Genomic DNA, 19,803 nt, shown 5'->3' on the forward strand with positions numbered 1-19,803 from the left:
GAGCCTGACCAGAAGGCCGCTCCGTCTGCCCCTTCTGTGGCGCCGTTGTTTTGGGCTGCCTACTGGGATCAGATCCATTGTCCTGGGAGTTGGTCCGAACAGAGGATCCACTTTGGGAAAGTCATATTCCTTGTCGTAATGTTGGTAAGTTGACGTTGCTCTTATATCCAATAGTTCTTCCCGGCTGTATGTAATAAGACTTAAGATTTCCTGGGGTAACAATGTAAGAAATAATTAATAAAAAAATATTGCATAATTTCCTAAGAACGCGAAGAGAGGCGACTATCTCTGTCGGCGCCATTGGGTTACTGAGTTACACGGACACATTCACATATAAACACATCTACAATACACTCACATTGAGGACCATTGAGTCATCTAAATCACAATAAACCATTTTTCATTACTTAAAAACAGAATGGGACTTAATATATCAGTGAAAATAGCAGTGGTGTAAATTACTTAAGTAAAAATACTATACTTTACTATTTATCTTTTTGACAACTTTTACTTCAGTACATTCCTAAAGAAAATATTGTACTTTTTACTCCATACATTTTCGCTGACACTCAAAAGTACTCATTACATTTTGAATGCAATTCACACACTTATCAAGAGAACATCCCTGGTCATATCTACTGCCTCTGATCTGGCGGACTCACTAAACACAAATGCTTCGTATGTAAATTATGTCTGAATGTTGGAGTGTACCCCTAGCTATCCATAAATAAAATAAAAACATGAAAATTGTGCCATCAGGTTTGCTTAATATAAGGAATTTTAAATGATTTATACTTTTACAGTATCAAACCTTCTGGTTAAATAAAGGTTAAATAAAAAAAAGTACACTTTTTTTACTAATTACATTTACTTTTGTTACTTAAGTATATTTAAAACCCAAATACTTTTTCTTAAGAAGTATTTTATTAGGTGACTTCCACTTTTACTTGAATCATTTTATATTAAGGTATCTTTACTTTTACTCAAGTATGACAATTGGGTACTTTTTACACCACTGGAAAATAGGAACACAAAAAAAGTAATTATCACCAATGATAAATATCTGTAGCCTACACTGATTAACCCGAATTAGCTCCAACACCGCTGTCGGAACTAGAAGCACAAGCATTTCACTACACTTACATCAACATCTGCTAATCATGTGTATGTGACAAATAACATTTGTTTTGATTTGACCCCTAACCAGCAGCCCAGTGCCAAGTGAGATAACACTTTTCATTCTTCCCCTTCTTGCTTAATTGATGAAGTGATATCACACTAAGGTGAGGCTCTATATTTTACATATTATGTGTAAGCACAGTATTCCATATGTGTTGCATGGGTTTGAATGGAAATAGATCAGTCATTGAAGCTCTAGCCTGGCCAACATTCAGTCTCACCACTTTTTCTCAGAATGGAAAGAACCATTTAATTCAACTAGATGTCACATTTTTATGGTAATACATTCCCTTTTGTGGAGTACTATAATATGAAAGGGTTTATTTTCAAAACGTGATAAATGAAAAAAATGTACATTTGCATTTTTTCCATCTGAATTGAATGCTTATGGTTCCCTTTCTATGTGGATTAATTATGGTTGTTTTCATACTTTTAAAACATTTACTTTAGGTGTGCTTTAGAATTAGGTTTTTGCAAAATAAGATATCCGACACACTTGTTTCATACCAGAGCCATGTGTTTAGAGAGATGGGACATGAGGTTTCTTCAGTAGGATACATTGACATGACACTACAACATTCAATGGCAGCTATGTTAGCTCCCTTGAACAGAATTAGCATTATGATGCATTTACATGATACTTCAAAATTATATGGCAGCCATGTTAGAAACCCATTAACATTACATGGGGAATATAAAAAAAAGGCTATGTAACTGAATATCTAGAATTAGAACAATATTTAAAAAATGCTTCTATCTTTATCGGCTGTCCAGGTTTGTCGTCGCTGGTGCAAAAGTCAGTCATTTAGCGAATCATGTACATTATATTTGTCTGTTCAGTTGTAAACCCTCTTAAGGATTGTACGCTTTTTCAAAATGTTCACCTAAAATGACATACCCAAATCTAACTGCCTGTAGCTCAGGACCTGAAGCAAGGATATGTATATTCTGGATACCATTTGAAAGGAAACACTTTGAAGTTTGTGGAAATGTGAAATGAATGTAGGAGAATATAACACATTACATCTGGTAAAAATATAATACAAAGAAAAAAACATGCGTCCCCCCCATCATCTTTGAAATGCAAAGAGAAAGGCCATAATGTACTATTCCAGGTTAGGTGCAATTTAGATTTTGGCCACTAGATGACAACATTGTATGTGCAAAGTTTTAGACTGATTCAATGAACCATTGCATTTCTATTCAAAATGTTGTCTCAAGACTGCCCAAATGTGCCTAATTGGTATATTAATACATTCTCAAGTTCATAACTGTGCACTCTCCTCAAACAATTGCATGGTATTCTTTCACTGAAATAGCTACTGTAAATTGGACAGTGCAGTTAGCTTAAATTCTTGTTAACCTTTCTGCCTATACCAGATATGTCTATGACCTGGGAAATGTTCTTGTTACTTACAACCTCATGCTAATCACATTAGCCTACGTTAGCTCATCCGTCTCATGGGGGGGACACCGATCCCATAGGTTTAGGTTTCCCTAAATATTTTTGCCACACTAAGGAATATAATCAGAACCTTATCTTATTCATTTAGGCTAACCCGTGGCTTAGTCAGCCAGATGCGGTCATAGACCGCTGTCACTCTCAGCTGTTCCCGTGCTACCTAGCGTTACGTTATCTTTGAGCTCTTGAGTGTCGTGGACTTTTTTGTTATGGATCCCTTTGACAGTTTGAAGCCTGTGATATCTATTCCTGTTGGCCCATAGAAACTTTCTAAACAAAAGGCGAGCCAAGATCCACTAATGGGAAACAATCATAGGCTACTGTCTGCAAACATACAGAGGCTGCAAACAGCGGGCTGTATCACTCCGACAATAAGAATCAATCCATCTTTCACCGGCAAATGAATTGCAACAGACTTTCAATGTCTTTATTATTCCTTAAATCCTTCCCTAAAGTGTATATAATCAAACTGAAAAAGCTTCCCTTTATTTATCCTAATCGGAAAACCTGTAAAACCCCATACAATTGGGGTAAGTTGCTTAAATATCCAAAAAGAAAAACACACATTGTATAGACTGTTCACCCTCTGGATACAATGAACAGGCGATGTGATATTTGCACAGTATAGTTGAAACAAATTGAGTATTTTTATATTTATTTATGTATCGATACTGTCTAAAACCCAATCAGGATAATTTTTATGTTGGAGTTCTGTTGTTTGGGGTGGGTTTATAGCATTTACCACAAAACATGATTATTTGTCTCTCTAAAATAAAATTACCTTGCAATATATTTCAAACAAAATCATGTGTCTTTTCACTGCCCAGGTTATGGTAAGATGAAACATGATCTCTATCTCAAAATATGTCTGAAAATGCATAAATCGTGTTTTGGAATGAAACTCTTCATATGTTTTTGTTTGGCACTCACAAATGTAATATATATACACCAGAGTTCCCCAAATGGCGGCCCACAGGTGATTTTATTTGCCCCCAAAGTTTTGAGGCCAAAATAAATAAAATAGGTAATTTTTTATATTTGTTGGACAATAAAAACCCCAGCAAACCAGCTCCAGGGCATTTACATTTTGTAAATCTGTTCCAAAGTATTCCCATGCATAATAGAGAGATTACCTCGACTAACCGGTGCCCCCGCACATTGACTCTGTATCGGTACCCCCCTGTATTTTAGTCTCCCTATTGTTATTTTACTGCTGCTCTTTAATTACTTGTTACTTTTATTTGTTATTCATATATATATACACTGCTCAAAAAAATTAAGGGAACACTTAAACAACACAATGTAACTCCAAGTCAATCACACTTCTGTGAAATCAAACTGTCCACTTAGGAAGCAACACTGATTGACAATAAATTGCACATGCTGTTGTGCAAATGGAATAGACAACAGGTGGAAATTATAGGCAATTAGCAAGACACCCCCAATAAAGGAGTGGTTCTGCAGGTGGGGACCACAGACCACTTCTCAGTTCCTATGCTTCCTGGCTGATGTTTTGGTCTCTTTTGAATGCTGGCGGTGCTTTCACTCTAGTGGTAGCATGAGACGGAGTATACAACCCACACAAGTGGCTCAGGTAGTGCAGCTCATCCAGGATGGCACATCAATGCGAGCTGTGGCAAGAAGGTTTGTTGTGTCTGTCAGCGTAGTGTCCAGAGCATGGAGGCGCTACCAGGAGACAGGCCAGTACATCAGGAGACGTGGAGGAGGCCGTAGGAGGGCAACAACCCAGCAGCAGGACCGCTACCTCCGCCTTTGTGCAAGGGGGAGCAGGAGAAGCACTGCCAGAGCCCTGCAAAATGACCTCCAGCAGGCCACAAATGTGCATGTGTCTGCTCAAATGGTCAGAAACAGACTCCATGAGGGTGGTATGAGGGCCCGACGTCCACAGGTGGGGGTTGTGCTTACAGCCCAACACCGTGCAGGACGTTTGGCATTTGCCAGAGAACACCAAGATTGGCAAATTCGCCACTGGCGCCCTGTGCTCTTCACAGATGAAAGCAGGTTCACACTGAGCACGTGACAGACGTGACAGAGTCTGGAGATGCTGTGGAGAACGTTCTGCTGCCTGCAACATCCTCCAGCATGACCGGTTTGGTGGTGGGTCAGTCATGGTGTGGGGTGGCATTTCTTTGGGGGGCCGCACAGCCCTCCATGTGCTCGCCAGAGGTTGCCTGACTGCCATTAGGTACCGAGATGAGATCCTCAGACCCCTTGTGAGACCATATACTGGTGTGGTTGGCCCTGGGTTCCTCCTAATGCAAGACAATGCTAGACCTCATGTGGCTGGAGTGTGTCAGCAGTTCCTGCAAGAGGAAGGCATTGATGCTATGGACTGGCCCGCCCATTCCCCAGACCTGAATCCAATTGAGCACATCTGGGACATCATGTCTCGCTCCATCCACCAACGCCACGTTGCACCACAGACTGTCCAGGAGTTGACGGATGCTTTAGTCCAGGTCTGGGAGGAGATCCCTCAGGAGACCATCCGCCACCTCATCAGGAGCATGCCCAGGCGTTGTAGGGAGGTCATACAGGCACGTGGAGGCCACACACACTACTGAGCCTCATTTTGACTTGTTTTAAGGACATTACATCAAAGTTGGATCAGCCTGTAGTGTGGTTTTCCACTTTAATTTTGAGTGTGACTCCAAATCCAGACCTCCATGGGTTGATAAATTGTATTTCCATTGATTATCTTTGTGTGATTTTGTTGTCAGCACATTCAACTATGTAAAGAAAAAAGTATTTAATAAGATTATTTCTTTCATTCAGATCTAGGATGTGTTGTTTAAGTGTTCCCTTTATTTTTTTGAGCAGTATATATATATTCATATATATATATATATATATATATATGTTTTTTTTAACTGCATTGTTGGTTAGGGGCTCGTAAGTAAGCATTTCACTGTAAGGTCTACACCTGTTGTATTTGGCATATGTGACCAGTACAATTTGATATGTGATCTTTGTCAAATATATCTGTTTTGGCTTCTTGCGGTCAGTTTGCAGTCTACAAATTATTTGTCATTACTGTATGTTCCGGCCCCCTGACCATCGTCTCCAGAATTTAAAAAATTTATAAAAATAAAAAAATCAGCCCACGGCTGAATCTAGTTGATGATTTCTGAAATATACTTTTGAAAAAGGTACATACTGTATAGTATGTAGTTATTAGGGGTAGTAGGAAGCAGCTCTATTTTACAGTGGGAACCACTTGTCCCATTGTCCACTGAACTGCAGTATGTAAGGCAATATGTAGGGTATTCTAGTTCAGAGTAGTGCTTGTTGTGGCATCAAATATAACCAGTTAAACATCCTGTAAGTATGTGTGTCACCACATTGTTGTACTTATCTAACCAACTCGTCGTCCCCATCCCTTCTTTTTCCTTCTCTTCAACCTCCACTTCCTCCCTCCTTAGTTGGATGAAAAGGCCGAGGTGTGGGAATCCAGACAAACTAAAAGGCAACTCGAGGTCGCGGAAGCGGAGGTACGCGCTGACGGGGCAGAAGTGGCAACGAACACATATCACTTACAGGTGAGACACGTGGGCCGGCACATGCACCTACACACATCACCTACAGGTGAGTGACGTTAGTCAACTATTATTATAGGGTTCCATGTTTGTCAGTGTAGCTATTCATTTGTGCTCTCTCTCTCTTCCACGCTCTTTCTCCTTGGTCTCATATGCCCTCTGCATTTCCTTGGATACAGCACATATGGGTGCACACACACACAAATTGATTTACACAGAATAAAAGTTGTGTGTAAATAGAAGTCAAGTCAGAGAACAGAATAAAGTTATGGAATGTTTTTCAACCTTCTTTGCATTCCTTTGCAGTTAATTTTTGTTTGCATTTTAAGAATACCAGCAGACAAACTACTTCATTTTAATAGCAAGGATGATCGAGGACGAGGACAACTTTTCTCTCGTCCAATTCTCTAAGATCCTCTATGTAAATCATCCAATAATCTTAACCAAAATATTCAAATTCCCCATCTTATCACGCGTGATTGCTAATGGGGTCTGAGAGAGCAGGATAACGGGTCCTCCACAGCGCAGTGGGAAATTGACAGTTTACAGCCGTCATAGACGATAACTCTGTCAATTTATTCAAATCCTTCCTTCCTTCTTGCATGTGAATTGATGAGGCACCTCTTCTAATGGAATGTCAGTCTGCTTGGCTGTGCTGTCTGGCTGCACTCGCTCTGTAAAAATGAGTTGGGGAGAGAAAATGAGGGGAAGAAGATATCTCTCTCTCACTCTCTCCGTCTGCAAACGACTGATAACGACAGCTATGTTAAAAGTGCAGTGAAAGCTGCTGGGCTTGTTGCAATAGTTTAAAAGTTAAACTTTTAGAGTGCCTCATCATCTATTTTAGAGAATATTCTCCCCAGGCAATAGTGGGAGAGGTGGTTTGAATTTGGGCAGATATGTGCTTCTGTCTGTTTTTCTATATTTTTTATGCTGTTTGTGGGGGGCTGCTTTGTGCTAAAGCTGTGATGTGAAATGTAGCAAGGTGTTAAATATTTTCTTCCAATTATTGTCAATGTCTTATATTGTCTTACCAGTGCACAATGGCTCTTGTCTAACTGGTGGTACCATCCAACCCTACAATAATCCCCACCCCCCCACCCAGGATGGATCACACAATCTGTTTTCCACTCTTTTATATTTTGTCTCTATTTGTCTCCTAACATCAGGGCCCAGACTCACAAAACCTAAGAAGACACTTCTTCTTTACTGCTATGTTTTCCTTAAGTTTAGACTTATCAAGTTAAGCAAAGTTGCTATTCCTCAAAACGGTTATTGGAAATGTTCTAAGCGAAATGTTCTAAGCGAAAAGTTAAGCAAAACTGAGATTCTTTACATTTCTTTGGGGTGGGATTTGTTTGATAAGTATCACTATTACTGCAGATATATTATGGACATTTTCTGAAGTTGTAGTCCCAAAAAATCTAACATATATCATATGTTTCTTCTTAGGCAAAATGTGAAGAAATTCGATTATTGTAAATCTTTTTAATTCCAAGATGGCTAAATCCTTTTCTTAAATTCATGGCAGTGAGAGAATAAGCTCATGAAAGCAATTGAACATGTTTAATTCACTCACAAACTCTGAAAGTTTCAGTATTGATTATTTTAAACCCAGGAACATGTTTTAGAACAGTAATCTCAGTAGGAAATATGCTAACATGATTGCCATTTCTAGCTTGATAGCTAGCTAAATTGGTTGCCTAGCAACAAACATCTTAAGAAGCAGGGGCGTAACTTTGGTTTTAGAAGTGGGGGGGACATCATTTTTTATCTAGATGGATAAACACTCCAAACAGCCTACCCGACCACTCGGAGGCATCTGCATGGTCCTAAAGCACACCGTTTCCTTGTTTTGTATCACATTCCAATGATAAAACTGGGGGAAATGCAATTTCAGAATATGGGGGGACTTGTAAGACGATATGTGAGAAGTTCATAAGATAATTAAATCTTAAGATATTGTTGAGCAATTGCACTTACAAATTATCCCATGAACTTCTTATTTTTTTTCTTAAGAAGTTTCTTAATTGTTGCATAAGAAGTGTTTTGTGAATCTGGGCTGAGGTCTTTATTGTAAAAACATGCTGTCGATGTAAATACAAATATGTTCTTAATTGACTCACCCCTTCTTCCTCCCTCAGCATAAAGAACGTCACTCCCAAAGTGGGCGCCAGGGAGACTCACGATGCCATCCGGCGTGCGTTTGATGTGTGGCAAGGGGTGACGCCGCTCCGCTTCGAGGCTGTCCCCTACAGCGCCCTGGAGAGCGGCCGGCGGGACGTGGACATCACCATCATCTTCGCCTCAGGTGAGAATTGTATGGAATGGTGCTGTGGAGAGGAAACTGTATCTGAAACAATAATGAGTGTACAAAACATTAGGAACACGTTCCTAATATTGAGTTTCACCCCCTTTTGCCCTCCGAACAGCCTCAATTCATGTGGACTTTACAAGGTGTCGAAAGTGTTCCACAGGGATGTTGGCCCATGTTGACTACAATGCTTCCCATTTTTGATACACACAGAAAACTGTTGAGTGTGAAAATTCCAACAGCGTTGCGGTTCTTGACACACTCAAACTGGTGCGCCTGAAACCTACCACCATACCCCGTTCAAATGCACTTAAATCTTTTGTCTTGCCCATTCACCCTCTGAATGGCACACATACACAATGTCTCAAATGTCTCAAGGCTTAACAATCCTTATTTAACCTGTCTCCTTTCCTTCATCAACACTGATTGAAGTGAATTTAGCAAGTGACATTAATATGGGAACATAGCTTTCACCTGGATTCACCTGATCAGTCTGTCATGGAAAGAGCAGGTGTTCCTAATGTTTTGGGTACTTAGTGTATATCTGTTGCCCTAATTCCGTTTTCCTAATGTAAACTTTGAAGTTAAAATAAATTGATCTCACCTCAGGTTTCCACGGTGACAGCTCACCCTTTGACGGCGAGGGGGGGTTCCTAGCCCATGCCTACTTCCCGGGCCCTGGGATTGGAGGGGACACCCACTTTGATTCAGATGAACCCTGGACCCTAGGGAACCCCAACCATGACGGTGAGAGATGGAGGTGTGGGGGTTAGAGAGAGAGAGAGAGAGAGAGAGAGAGAGAGAGAGAGAGGAACAGATGGAAAAAGGAATATGGTTGTGAGAGAATCATATCAAAATCTAATGCCATAGAAGAAAACAAATATATACAGTCTGCATTTGATCATGCTGTATTGCACAGCACAAGGGCCCAGATTCACAAAACGTTAAGAAATTTCTTCTTAAAAGGTGCGACACATTTTTTGCATTGTAATTTCAGAAAATGTCAATAATATACAGTACCAGCCAAGGGTTTGGACACACCTACTCATTCAAGGGTTTTTCTTTATTTTTACTATATTGTAGAATAATAGTGAAGCCATCAGAACTATGAAATAACACATATGGAATCATGTAGTAACCAAAAAAGTGTTCAACAAATAAAAATATATTTTAGATAATTCAAAGTAGCCACCTTTTGCCTTGATGACAGCTTTGCACACTCTTGGCATTCTCACAACCAGCTTCACCTGGAATGCTTCTCCAACAATTGAAGGAGTTCTCACATATGCTGAGCACTTGTTGGCTGCTTTTCCATCACTCTGCAGTCCAACTCATCCCAAACCATCTCGATTGGGTTGAGGTCAGGTGATTGTGGAGGCCAGGTCATCTGTTGCAGCACTCCATCACTCTCCATCTTGGTCAAATAGCCCTTACACAGCCTGGAAGTGTGTTGGGTCATTTTCTTGTCGAAAATCAAATGATAGTCCCACTAAGTGCAAACCAGATGGGATGGCGTATCGCTGCAGAATGCTGTGGTAGCCAAGCTGGTTAAGTGTGCCTTGAAGTCTAAATAAATTATAGTGTCACCAGCAAAGCACCCCCACGCCTCCTCCTCCATGCTTCACGGTGGAAACCACACAAGCAGAGATAATCCGTTAACCTACTCTGCGTCTCACGAAGACACAGCGGTTGGAACTAAAAATCTCTAATTTGGACTCATCAGACGATAAGACAGATTTCCACCGGTCTAATGTCCATTGCTCATGTTTCTTGACCCAGGCAAGTCTCTTCTTATTATTGGTGTCCTTTAGTAGTGGTATCTTTGCAGCAATTTCACCACGAAGGTATAAGGGCACAAGGCGAGACCCAAATGCAGACACAGGAGGCAGATGGTTGAGCTCCGTTATTTATTATAGCGAAAGGGGTAGGCAAAAGGCAGGTTGGGTACAGGCGAAAGTTTGTAAACCAGGTCAGAGTCCAAACGGTACAAGACGATAGGCAAGCTCGAGGTCAGGCAGGTGGGCTCAGAGTCAACACGTCTGCCACACTGATCCTTAACACTGGGGCCCCACAGTTAGTCCCCACCTGTATTCCCTGTTCACCCACGACTGCGTGGCCAAACATGACTCCAATACCACCATTAAGTTTGCTGACGGCACAACAGTGGTAGGCCTGATCACCGACAACGATGAGATGGCCTATAGGGAGGAGGTCAGAGAACTGGCAGTGTAGTGCCAGGACAACCACCTCTCCCTCAATGTGAGCAAGACAAAGGAGCTGATCGTGGACTACGGGAAAAGGCAGGCCGAACAGGCCCCCATTACCATCGATGGGGCTGTAGTGGAGCGGGTCGAGAGTTTCAAGTTCCTTGGTGTCCACATCACCAACAAACAATCATGGTCCAAACATACCAAGACAGTCGAGAAGAGGGCACGATAAAACCTTTTCCCCTCAGGAGACTGAAAAGATCAAACTGCTTCGTGACTCCCTGCGTCTACATGACAAAATAACACCTCACCACATGGAAGCAGCAGTTGATCAAGACATCTCCCAGATGCAGATCATGACTAGCTGGCTCAACTGAGACGGGTATGGAAGAGGTCCTCTATTCTTCAATGTCTCGGGCGGAGGATTCTCTCCTATGTGTCGATCCAGCATCCCGGCCCATCCAGCAGTCCATCCAGGTCAGCAAGGTCCGTTTGTCCCTCCCGGACAAATACGACGGGACTCCATCAAAATGCCGTGGCTTCCTACTCCAGTGCTCCCTCTATTTCGCTCATCAGATGGGAGCCCCCACCACCGAGAGGTGCAAGGTTGCCATGGTTATTTCCCTGCTGATTGGACGGAGTTGGCGTGTGGTGAGGTGTTATTTTGTCATGTAGACGCAGGGAGTCAGGAAGCAGTTTGAGAGTTTAATATAAACAAACACGTACCGCTACAAAAACAAGGAACGCGTCTGAACATGGAAACCAAGACAATAACGCCTGATGGGAATTTAAGAAATGTTAATGTATAATGAGGGCATTACCTGAATCTATTCTATACGGTATAGGCTTTAACAAAATATTAATTAAAATATGAATAGGCCTATCATAGATTAGGCCTTTACTTTGAATAAAGAGGGACAATCATTCAAGTTAAGTCTGTGAAATGAATGTAGCTTTGGAAAAAGTACATTTCAATCCGGCCATAGAGTATAGCCTAATCAGAGGCCCGAAAATAAGCCTGATCTGAGGCAGCTTGGTCTTTGATTCTCGTGCATCTGTCACGATCGTGAGGTGAGACGGACCAAGGTGCAGCGTGATTGGAGTTCCACATCTTTATTTTAGTGAAACTTAAACAAACCAAGAAACAAACAACGACCGTGAGGTACCGTAGTGCTACATGCACTCACTCAAAACAATATCCCACAAAACACATGTGGGGAAAAAGGCTACCTAAATATGATCCCCAATTAGAGGCAACGATTACCAGCTGCCTCTAATTGGGAACCATACAACTCACCAACATAGAAATACAATGACTAGAACACCCCCCTAGTCACGCTCTGACCTAAACACCATAGAGAACCAAGGGCTCTCTATGGTCAGGGTGTGACAGCATCAGCTTGGTAAATCCTCAAGGGAGAGCAGACAGTGCATTATATGAACAGAGCACTGCATAAATTGGCCCAAAAATAATAACAATATTATTTATTTTGGGGGGGTGTGGGGAGAAAAGTGAAGCGGGGTATCTGTTAAACAGTAAAGTTTGTCTGGCCTGATGTGAGAAAATAAGCACTGAATAATGTAGGGAATCTTTCATCTAAATCGCTGTGGAATATATTTTCAATAACAAACAATATCGTTTTTACAGCTGTTTGAAGCTGGTGGACCAAAACCGAAAGTAAAAGGCTCAACTCACAATTGAAATTGAGCAAACGCTGTGTAATTTTAGCAACCAGGAAATTAAAGAGCGATTTCCACTAGATAACACAGCCACAACGTCAGAACAACAAAATATGTCGCTCCTGCAAGAGAAATCCATAGGCGAACATCGCAGCCAATCACAGCACTGGTGGGTAAGTATCACTATTACTGCAGATATATTATGGACATTTTCTGAAATTGCAATCCCTACATATAAACATATATAATATGTTTCTTCTTATGCAAAAAGTGAAGAAGAAATTAGATTCTTGTAAATGTTCTTAATTCCAAGATATCTAAACCCTTGTCTTAAACTCAGGGCAGTAAGATAATAAGCTAATGAAAGCAATTTAACATGTTTAAGTCACTCACAAACGTCATCTGAAAGTTTCAGTATTGATTATTTTAAACCCCAAAACATGTTTTAGAACAATAATCGCTGTATAAAAAAATACTAGATAGCAAGCTAAATCGGTTGCCAAGCGACAATATTTTTGTAATGAGTGTGCTGAGAGTCGGGATGCAAGTACAAGGAGTGACTGTTTTAATAAAAAACAAAACAATAAACACAAAACACAAACAATGCACCGACATGAAACAGAGTCAATAACACCTGAGGTAAGAACCAAGGGGAGTGACAGATATAGGGAAGATAATCAAGAAGGTGATGGAGTCCAGGTGAGTGTCATAAGGTGCTGGTGCACTTGACGATGGTGACAGGGATAATCAGCAGCCTGATGACCTAGAGGCCAGAGAGGGAGTATACGTAACAGTACCCCCTCCCGGACGCGCGGCTCCAGCCGCAGGATGCCGACAAAGGGAATGAACCCGAGGATCAGGAGCGGACCGGTCACCCCTGCTGAAGCGCAGGAACCTGTCGAGCCGGCTGGGGCGCGGGAACCTGTTAACCCGGCTGGGGCACGGGAACCTGTCGAGCCGGCTGAGGCGGGGGAGCCTGGCGATCCGGCTGAGGCATGAAGGCCCGTCGAGCCAGCTGAGGCAGGGGAGCCTGGCGATCCGGCTGAGGAATGAGAGCCTGTAGCGGCTCCCAGACTCAACATCATTTACACTGACACTGACACAAAACAAAAAACACTCCCTGATGCTTCCTTTAGGTGAGGTGTTATTCTGTAACTAGTGCGCTGAGAGTCGGGAAGCATGTACAGGGAGTGAGTGTTTAAATAAATAAACACGAAACACAAACAACGCACCAACATGAAACAGTCAATAACACCTGAGGAAAGAACCAAGGGGAGTGACAGATATAGGGAAGATAATCAAGAAGGTGATGGAGTCCAGGTGTAAAAAAAAAAATCTAACCACATTTTTAGCTCCGGTACCGCTTGCCGTGTGGTAGCAGAACAGTCTATGACTAGGGTGGCTGGAGTCTTTGACAATTTTTAGGGCCTTCTTCTGACACCGCCTGGTATAGAGGTCCTGGATGGCAGGAAGCTTGGCCCCAGTGATGTACTGGGCCGTTCGCACTACCCTCTGTAGTGCCTTGCGGTCGGAGGCCGAGCAGTTGCCATACCAGGCAGTGATGCAACCAGTCAGGATGCTCTCGATGGTGCAGCTGTAGAACCTTTTGAGGATCTGAGGACCCATGCCAAATCTTTTCGGTCTCCTGAGGGGGAATAGTTTTGTCATGCCCACTTCATTACTGTCATGGTGTGCTTGGACCATGTTAGTTTGTTGGTGATGTGGACACCAAGGAACTTGAAGCTCTCAACCTGCTCCACTGCAGCCCCATCGATGAGAATGGGGGCGTGCTCGGTACTCTTTTTCCTGTAGTCCACAATCATCACCTTTGTCTTGATCACGTTGAGGGAGAGGTCGCTGTCCTGGCACCACACGGCCAGGTCTCTGACCTCCTCCCAATAGGCTGTCTCGTTGTTATCGGTAATCAGGCCTACCACTGTTGTGTCATCGGCAAATTGAATGATGGTGTTGGAGTCGTGCCTGGCCATGCAGTCATGAGTGAACAGGGAATACAGGAGGGGGCTGAGCATGCATCCCTGAGGGGCCCCTGTGTTGAGGACCAGCATAGCGGATGTGTTGTTAGAGGCCGGAGAGGGAGTATACGTGACAATTTTTAAGAAGATGGCTAATAAGTTCGTAAGAAGATATTTGAGAAGTTTGTAAGAAAATCGTGAAATCTTAAGATATTGTTGAGGAATTGCACTTATGAACTTCGTTTTTTTCTTAAGAAGCTTCTTATGTTTTTGAGTAAGTTGTGTTTTGTGAATCTGCACCCAGGTCATTGTGCAGAGCCTATCCCTGCCACAAGAATAAACACTCACATTTCTACTGTGTTATGGTGAGGGAGTGTATTGTACCGTAGCTGCAGGGCAGGGCAGGGCAGGGTGGAGGGTGGATCCAGCCTGCAGCCCTGGAGAGCTGCAGCTTGAAGACGGTAATCAGATCCCTCTCTCAGCCCTGTCGGCCTCCATCCATCCACCGTCAGGCAGCACTTTACTTTAATTACCCTGCTGCCAACCTGCTCTGCTCTGACTGCTGTTAGTGAAGCCTGCGGGACAGCACATCTAGAGGGCTGTCAAAGCCAGAGGCCCGTCAGGAAGCACTAACTGCATCCAGGGCAGCCAGAATGGATATGTGCACGGCACAACACTGCCACTTAGATAGACCTGGATCTCCATGCACCTGGATCTCCGTGCACCTGGATCTCCGTGCACCTGGATCTCCGTGCACCTGGATCTCCGTGCTCCTGAATCTCTGTGCTTCTGGCTGGATTAGATATCATGTTGTTAAGGGCAGCCACCTCCCGGGGATATCTTCAGTCACATGCTATAGAGAGAAACTGTATGTGGTAGATTTTTCCAAAGCGAACACAAAATCAACCTGACACTATTATTACACTGAATGCTGACAGTACCATGGAGTCATGCACATATTATTACTGTGGTCCTGCTGGTGTGTGTGTGTGTGTGTGTGTGTGTGTGTGTGTGTGTGTGTGTGTGTGTGTGTGTGTGTGTGTGTGTGTGTGTGTGTGTGTGTGTGTGTGTGTGCGTGTGTGTTGTATAGCAGGACATGATGAGTGTTCCAATGCCCTGGGCAGGGACCACTCTTCTCTGTGTAAGCTGTGGCTCCTGAAGTCTCGTCCCAGCCGCAATAACCTCTTTCTAACCTTGTGTTTGATGTATTTGATACCATTCCACCTATTCCACTCCAGTCATTACCACGTGCCTGTCCTCCACCAGGTAAGGTGCCACCAACCTCCTGTGGTGTGTGCGTGCGTGTGTGTTTCTAATCCATAGTCTCTATCGCCCTTCCCAGGTAATGACCTGTTCCTGGTGGCAGTCCATGAGCTGGGTCATGCCCTTGGCCTGGAGCACTCCAATGACCCCACAGCCATCATGGCTCCCTTCTATCAGTACATGGACACAGAGAACTTTAAACTACCTCACGATGACCTTCAGGGCATCCAGAAAATCTATGGTACTGTGTCTATCTATGGTACTGAATTTCCTACATTTTATTTTATTATAAGCATGCCCTCAATATCTGTTCAGTACACTAAACCAAGTAGTGTGTTAATATTTGTCTTTTGTACATGTTTTTTTTTAAATGAGTTTCATTGTTTTCATTGAAGGAACAAATGTTAAATGATAATGTTAAATGATAATGTTCAATGATAATGTTCCATGACAAAATAATTACAATGATAATGTTATTTTTTGATGCCCTTAGCTAGTTAGCTGGCTACGCTAATGTGTCCCATTCATCTCCAGGTCCACCAGACAGGTCCACCCAGCCCACCAGAGCCCCACCCACGGCCCCTCCCCCACGCTTCCACCCCCCCCTCGGAACCCCGTAAGCACGACCGCCAGGTCCGGCCCCACCGTCCTCCTCAGGGCGCAAAACCCTCCAACCCCAACGCCAAACCCAACATCTGTGACGGAGGCTTCAACACCCTGGCCATCCTCAGACAGGAGCTGTTCGTATTCAAGGTAGGTTGGCATGTACAGATACTGTATGATGTACCCTTGTCTAACCTATATAATCTCATAAACACAGTGTTAAAAAGGTATGTTTGCATGAGGAGGTAGAGATGGGCACTGAAGGGTTTCAGTGGAATCAATCACTCTTGGTATTAGACAACAAAGCAGGTTTCAGAGTTGAGGTAATACTACAGTAGAGAGAAGGGGATGAATATGATGAAAAAGATCATGTGTTTTTGTCTACATGTGTGTAGGACCAGTGGTTCTGGAGGGTGAGGGACAACTCGGTGGTCCCTGGCTACCCTATGGAGATCAACTTCTTCTGGAGAGGCCTGCCCGCCAAGATCGACGCAGTCTACGAAAACAGCGAGGGGAAGTTTGTCTTCTTCAAAGGTGAGAGAAGGAGAGAAATGAGAGATGGAGGGGAGAGAAAGAGGAGATGAAATTGAGCTTATTTTGCTCTTGTATCAACAGAAAGTAGCATTAGGTTTGAAGGTTAGTTAGAGGAGAGCAATTTAGAGAGAATGACAGAGCAAAGTATTTTGTATGTGTCACGGTTGTCGTATGGATTGGACCAAAACGCAGCAGGAATATGTATACTCATCTTTTTATTTTGAAGAAGGAGAAACAACTAAATACGTATACAAAAAATAACAAACCGAAACAGTCCTGTCAGGTGCAACAAACACTAAACAAGGAACAACTACCCACAAAATCCCATAGGAAAACACCCCTCTGAAATAGGACCTTCAATTAGAAGCAACTAGGAAAAGCTGCTTCCAATTGAAGGTCCACCCAATAAACATCACATAGAAATAGACACACTAGAACTAACAAAGAACATAGCCCAAAAAACTCTGAAACACTCTAAACAAACACCCCTCTTAAATTTGAACATAGCCCAACAAACCCCGAAACACTCTAAACAAACACCCCCTGCCACGTCCTGACCAAACTACAATAACAAATAACCCCTTATACTGGTCAGGACGTGACAGTTTGTTGTCATCACAGTGTCATACACTGTAAAAAAATATATAAATATTTTTTTTGTTTACTCAACTTTTTGGTCAAAGTGTTACCAGAATTTAACATTTTTAGTTCCAACATGAGATAACATTGACAAAATTTAAGTCAACTTACTTTTTGTGTTTTCTCAATTTGTCTCAAATCTTCATTCAACTAGAAATTATTATTTTGGCAGAAATGCCAGAAAATGCTTCGGAACTACAGTGAGGGAAAAAAGTATTTGATCCCCTGCTGATTTTGTACGTTTGCCCACTGACAAAGAAATGATCAGTCTATAATTTTAATATTAGGTTTATTTGAACTGTGAGAGACAGAATAACAACAACAAAAAATCCGGAAAAACGCATGTAAAAAATGTTCTAAATTGATTTGCATTTTAATGAGGGAAATAAGTATTTGACCCCCTCTCAATCAGAAAGATTTCTGGCTCCCAGGTGTCTTTTATACAGGTAACGAGCTGAGATTAGGAGCACACTCTTAAAGGGAGTGCTCCTAATCTCAGCTTGTTACCAGTATAAAAGACACCTGTCCACAGAAGCAATCAATCAATCAGATTCCAAACTCTCCACCATGGCCAAGACCAAAGAGCTCTCCAAGGATGTCAGGGACAAGATTGTAGACCTACACAAGGCTGGAATGGGCTACAAGACCATCGCCAAGCAGCTTGGTGAGAAGGTGACAACAGTTGGTGCGATTATTCGCAAATGGAAGAAACACAAAAGAACTGTCAATCTCCCTCGGCCTGGGGCTCCATGCAAGATCTCACCTCGTGGAGTTGCAATGATCATGAGAACGGTGAGGAATCAGCCCAGAACTACACGGGAGGATCTTATCAATGATCTCAAGGCAGCTGGGACCATAGCCACCAAGAAAACAATTGGTAACACACTAGGCCGTGAAGGACTGAAATCCTGCAGCGCCCGCAAGGTCCCCCTGCTCAAGAAAGCACATATACATGCCCATCTGAGGTTTGCCAATGAACATCTAAATGATTCAGAGGACAACTGGGTGAAAGTGTTGTGGTCAGATGAGACCAAAATGGAGCTCTTTGGCATCAACTCAACTCGCCGTGTTTGGAGGAGGAGGAATGCTGCCTATGACCCCAAGAACACCATCCCCACCATCAAACATGGAGGTGGAAACATTATGCTTTGGGGGTGTTTTTCTGCTAAGGGGACAGGACAACTTCACCGCATCAAAGGGATGATGGACGGGGCCATGTACCATCAAATCTTGGGTGAGAACCTCCTTCCCTCACCCAGGGCATTGAAAATGGGTCGTGGCCAAGGCAACAAAGGAGTGGCTCAAGAAGAAGCACATTAAGGTCCTGGAGTGGCCTAACCAGTCTCCAGACCGTAATCCCATAGAAAATCTGTGGAGGGAGCTGAAGGTTCAAGTTGCCAAACATCAGCCTCGAAACCTTAATGTCTTGGAGAAGATCTGCAAAGATGAGTGGGACAAAATCCCTCCTGAGATGTGTGCAAACTACAAGAAACGTCTGACCTCTGTGATTGCCAACAAGGGTTTTGCCACCAAGTACTAAGTCATGTTTTGCAGAGGGGTCAAATACTTATTTCCCTCATTAAAATGCAAATCATTTTATAACATTTTTGACATGCGTTTTTCTGGATTTTTTTGTTGTTATTCTGTCTCTCACTGTTCAAATAAACCTACCATTAAAATTATAGACTGATAATTTCTTTGTCAGTGGGCAAACGTACAAAATCAGCAGGGGATCAAATACTTTTTCCCCTCACTGTAAGTATATCAAATGAATGATGAGAGAATAGTCAGATTAACTGATAATTGTCACAGACATGGTGGTGTAGCAGGAAGATCGGAATGACAACAGCAAGAGGTTGTGAGTTCAAATCCCAGGTGAGGACATGTTGAATATTAAGTACTGTATAAATGAACATCCAAAATGTAATCATGTATGTCAACATGTGTCAAATATGTAAATTGAAAACATTGTATGTTAAAAGCGCTGTGTAACTAGTTCCAAATATTTTTTTTGTAAGATGCCAAAAATATAAATTTCTAGTTGAATGAACATATGAGACAAATTGAGCAAACAAGTAATTTAAAGTGGACCGAATTTTTGCGTATGTTTTCTCATGTTGGGCAACCTAACATTCAGGTTAAACTTTGACCGAAAAGTTGGGTAAACAAAAAAAAGGCTGTGGAACCAGTTATTTAATAATAATTAGTTGAAACAACTAGATTTGTGTGTGTTTTAAATATATATATTTTTTTATAGTGTATTAATAAGTATACCACTTCAATTAGTAGAAATATTGCTAGTATGTTCTAAATAGCATCCATTTTGTTCTGTATGATACTGTACTGTATAATAACGGGTGAGAGTTCAGCCCCTCCTCCATCCCTGCATCCCTCC

The 19,803-nt window shown here is 42.4% G+C and overlaps 1 protein-coding gene across 1 annotated transcript in view; it reads left to right on the forward strand.

Annotated features, from left to right (window-relative positions):
• The window catches only part of mmp16b (matrix metallopeptidase 16b (membrane-inserted)), a 35,182-nt gene that overhangs the window by 8,455 nt on the left and 6,924 nt on the right, over positions 1-19,803 (forward strand). The window contains 7 exon segments of the mRNA XM_014140534.2: positions 6,082-6,198; positions 8,340-8,506; positions 9,119-9,256; positions 15,712-15,873; positions 16,167-16,231; positions 16,233-16,385; positions 16,631-16,769. Coding sequence (XP_013996009.1) covers positions 6,082-6,198; positions 8,340-8,506; positions 9,119-9,256; positions 15,712-15,873; positions 16,167-16,231; positions 16,233-16,385; positions 16,631-16,769 — 941 coding nt within the window.

The sequence above is a fragment of the Salmo salar genome, chromosome ssa14, assembly GCF_905237065.1.
Source record: "Salmo salar chromosome ssa14, Ssal_v3.1, whole genome shotgun sequence".
Taxonomy (NCBI): domain Eukaryota; kingdom Metazoa; phylum Chordata; class Actinopteri; order Salmoniformes; family Salmonidae; genus Salmo; species Salmo salar.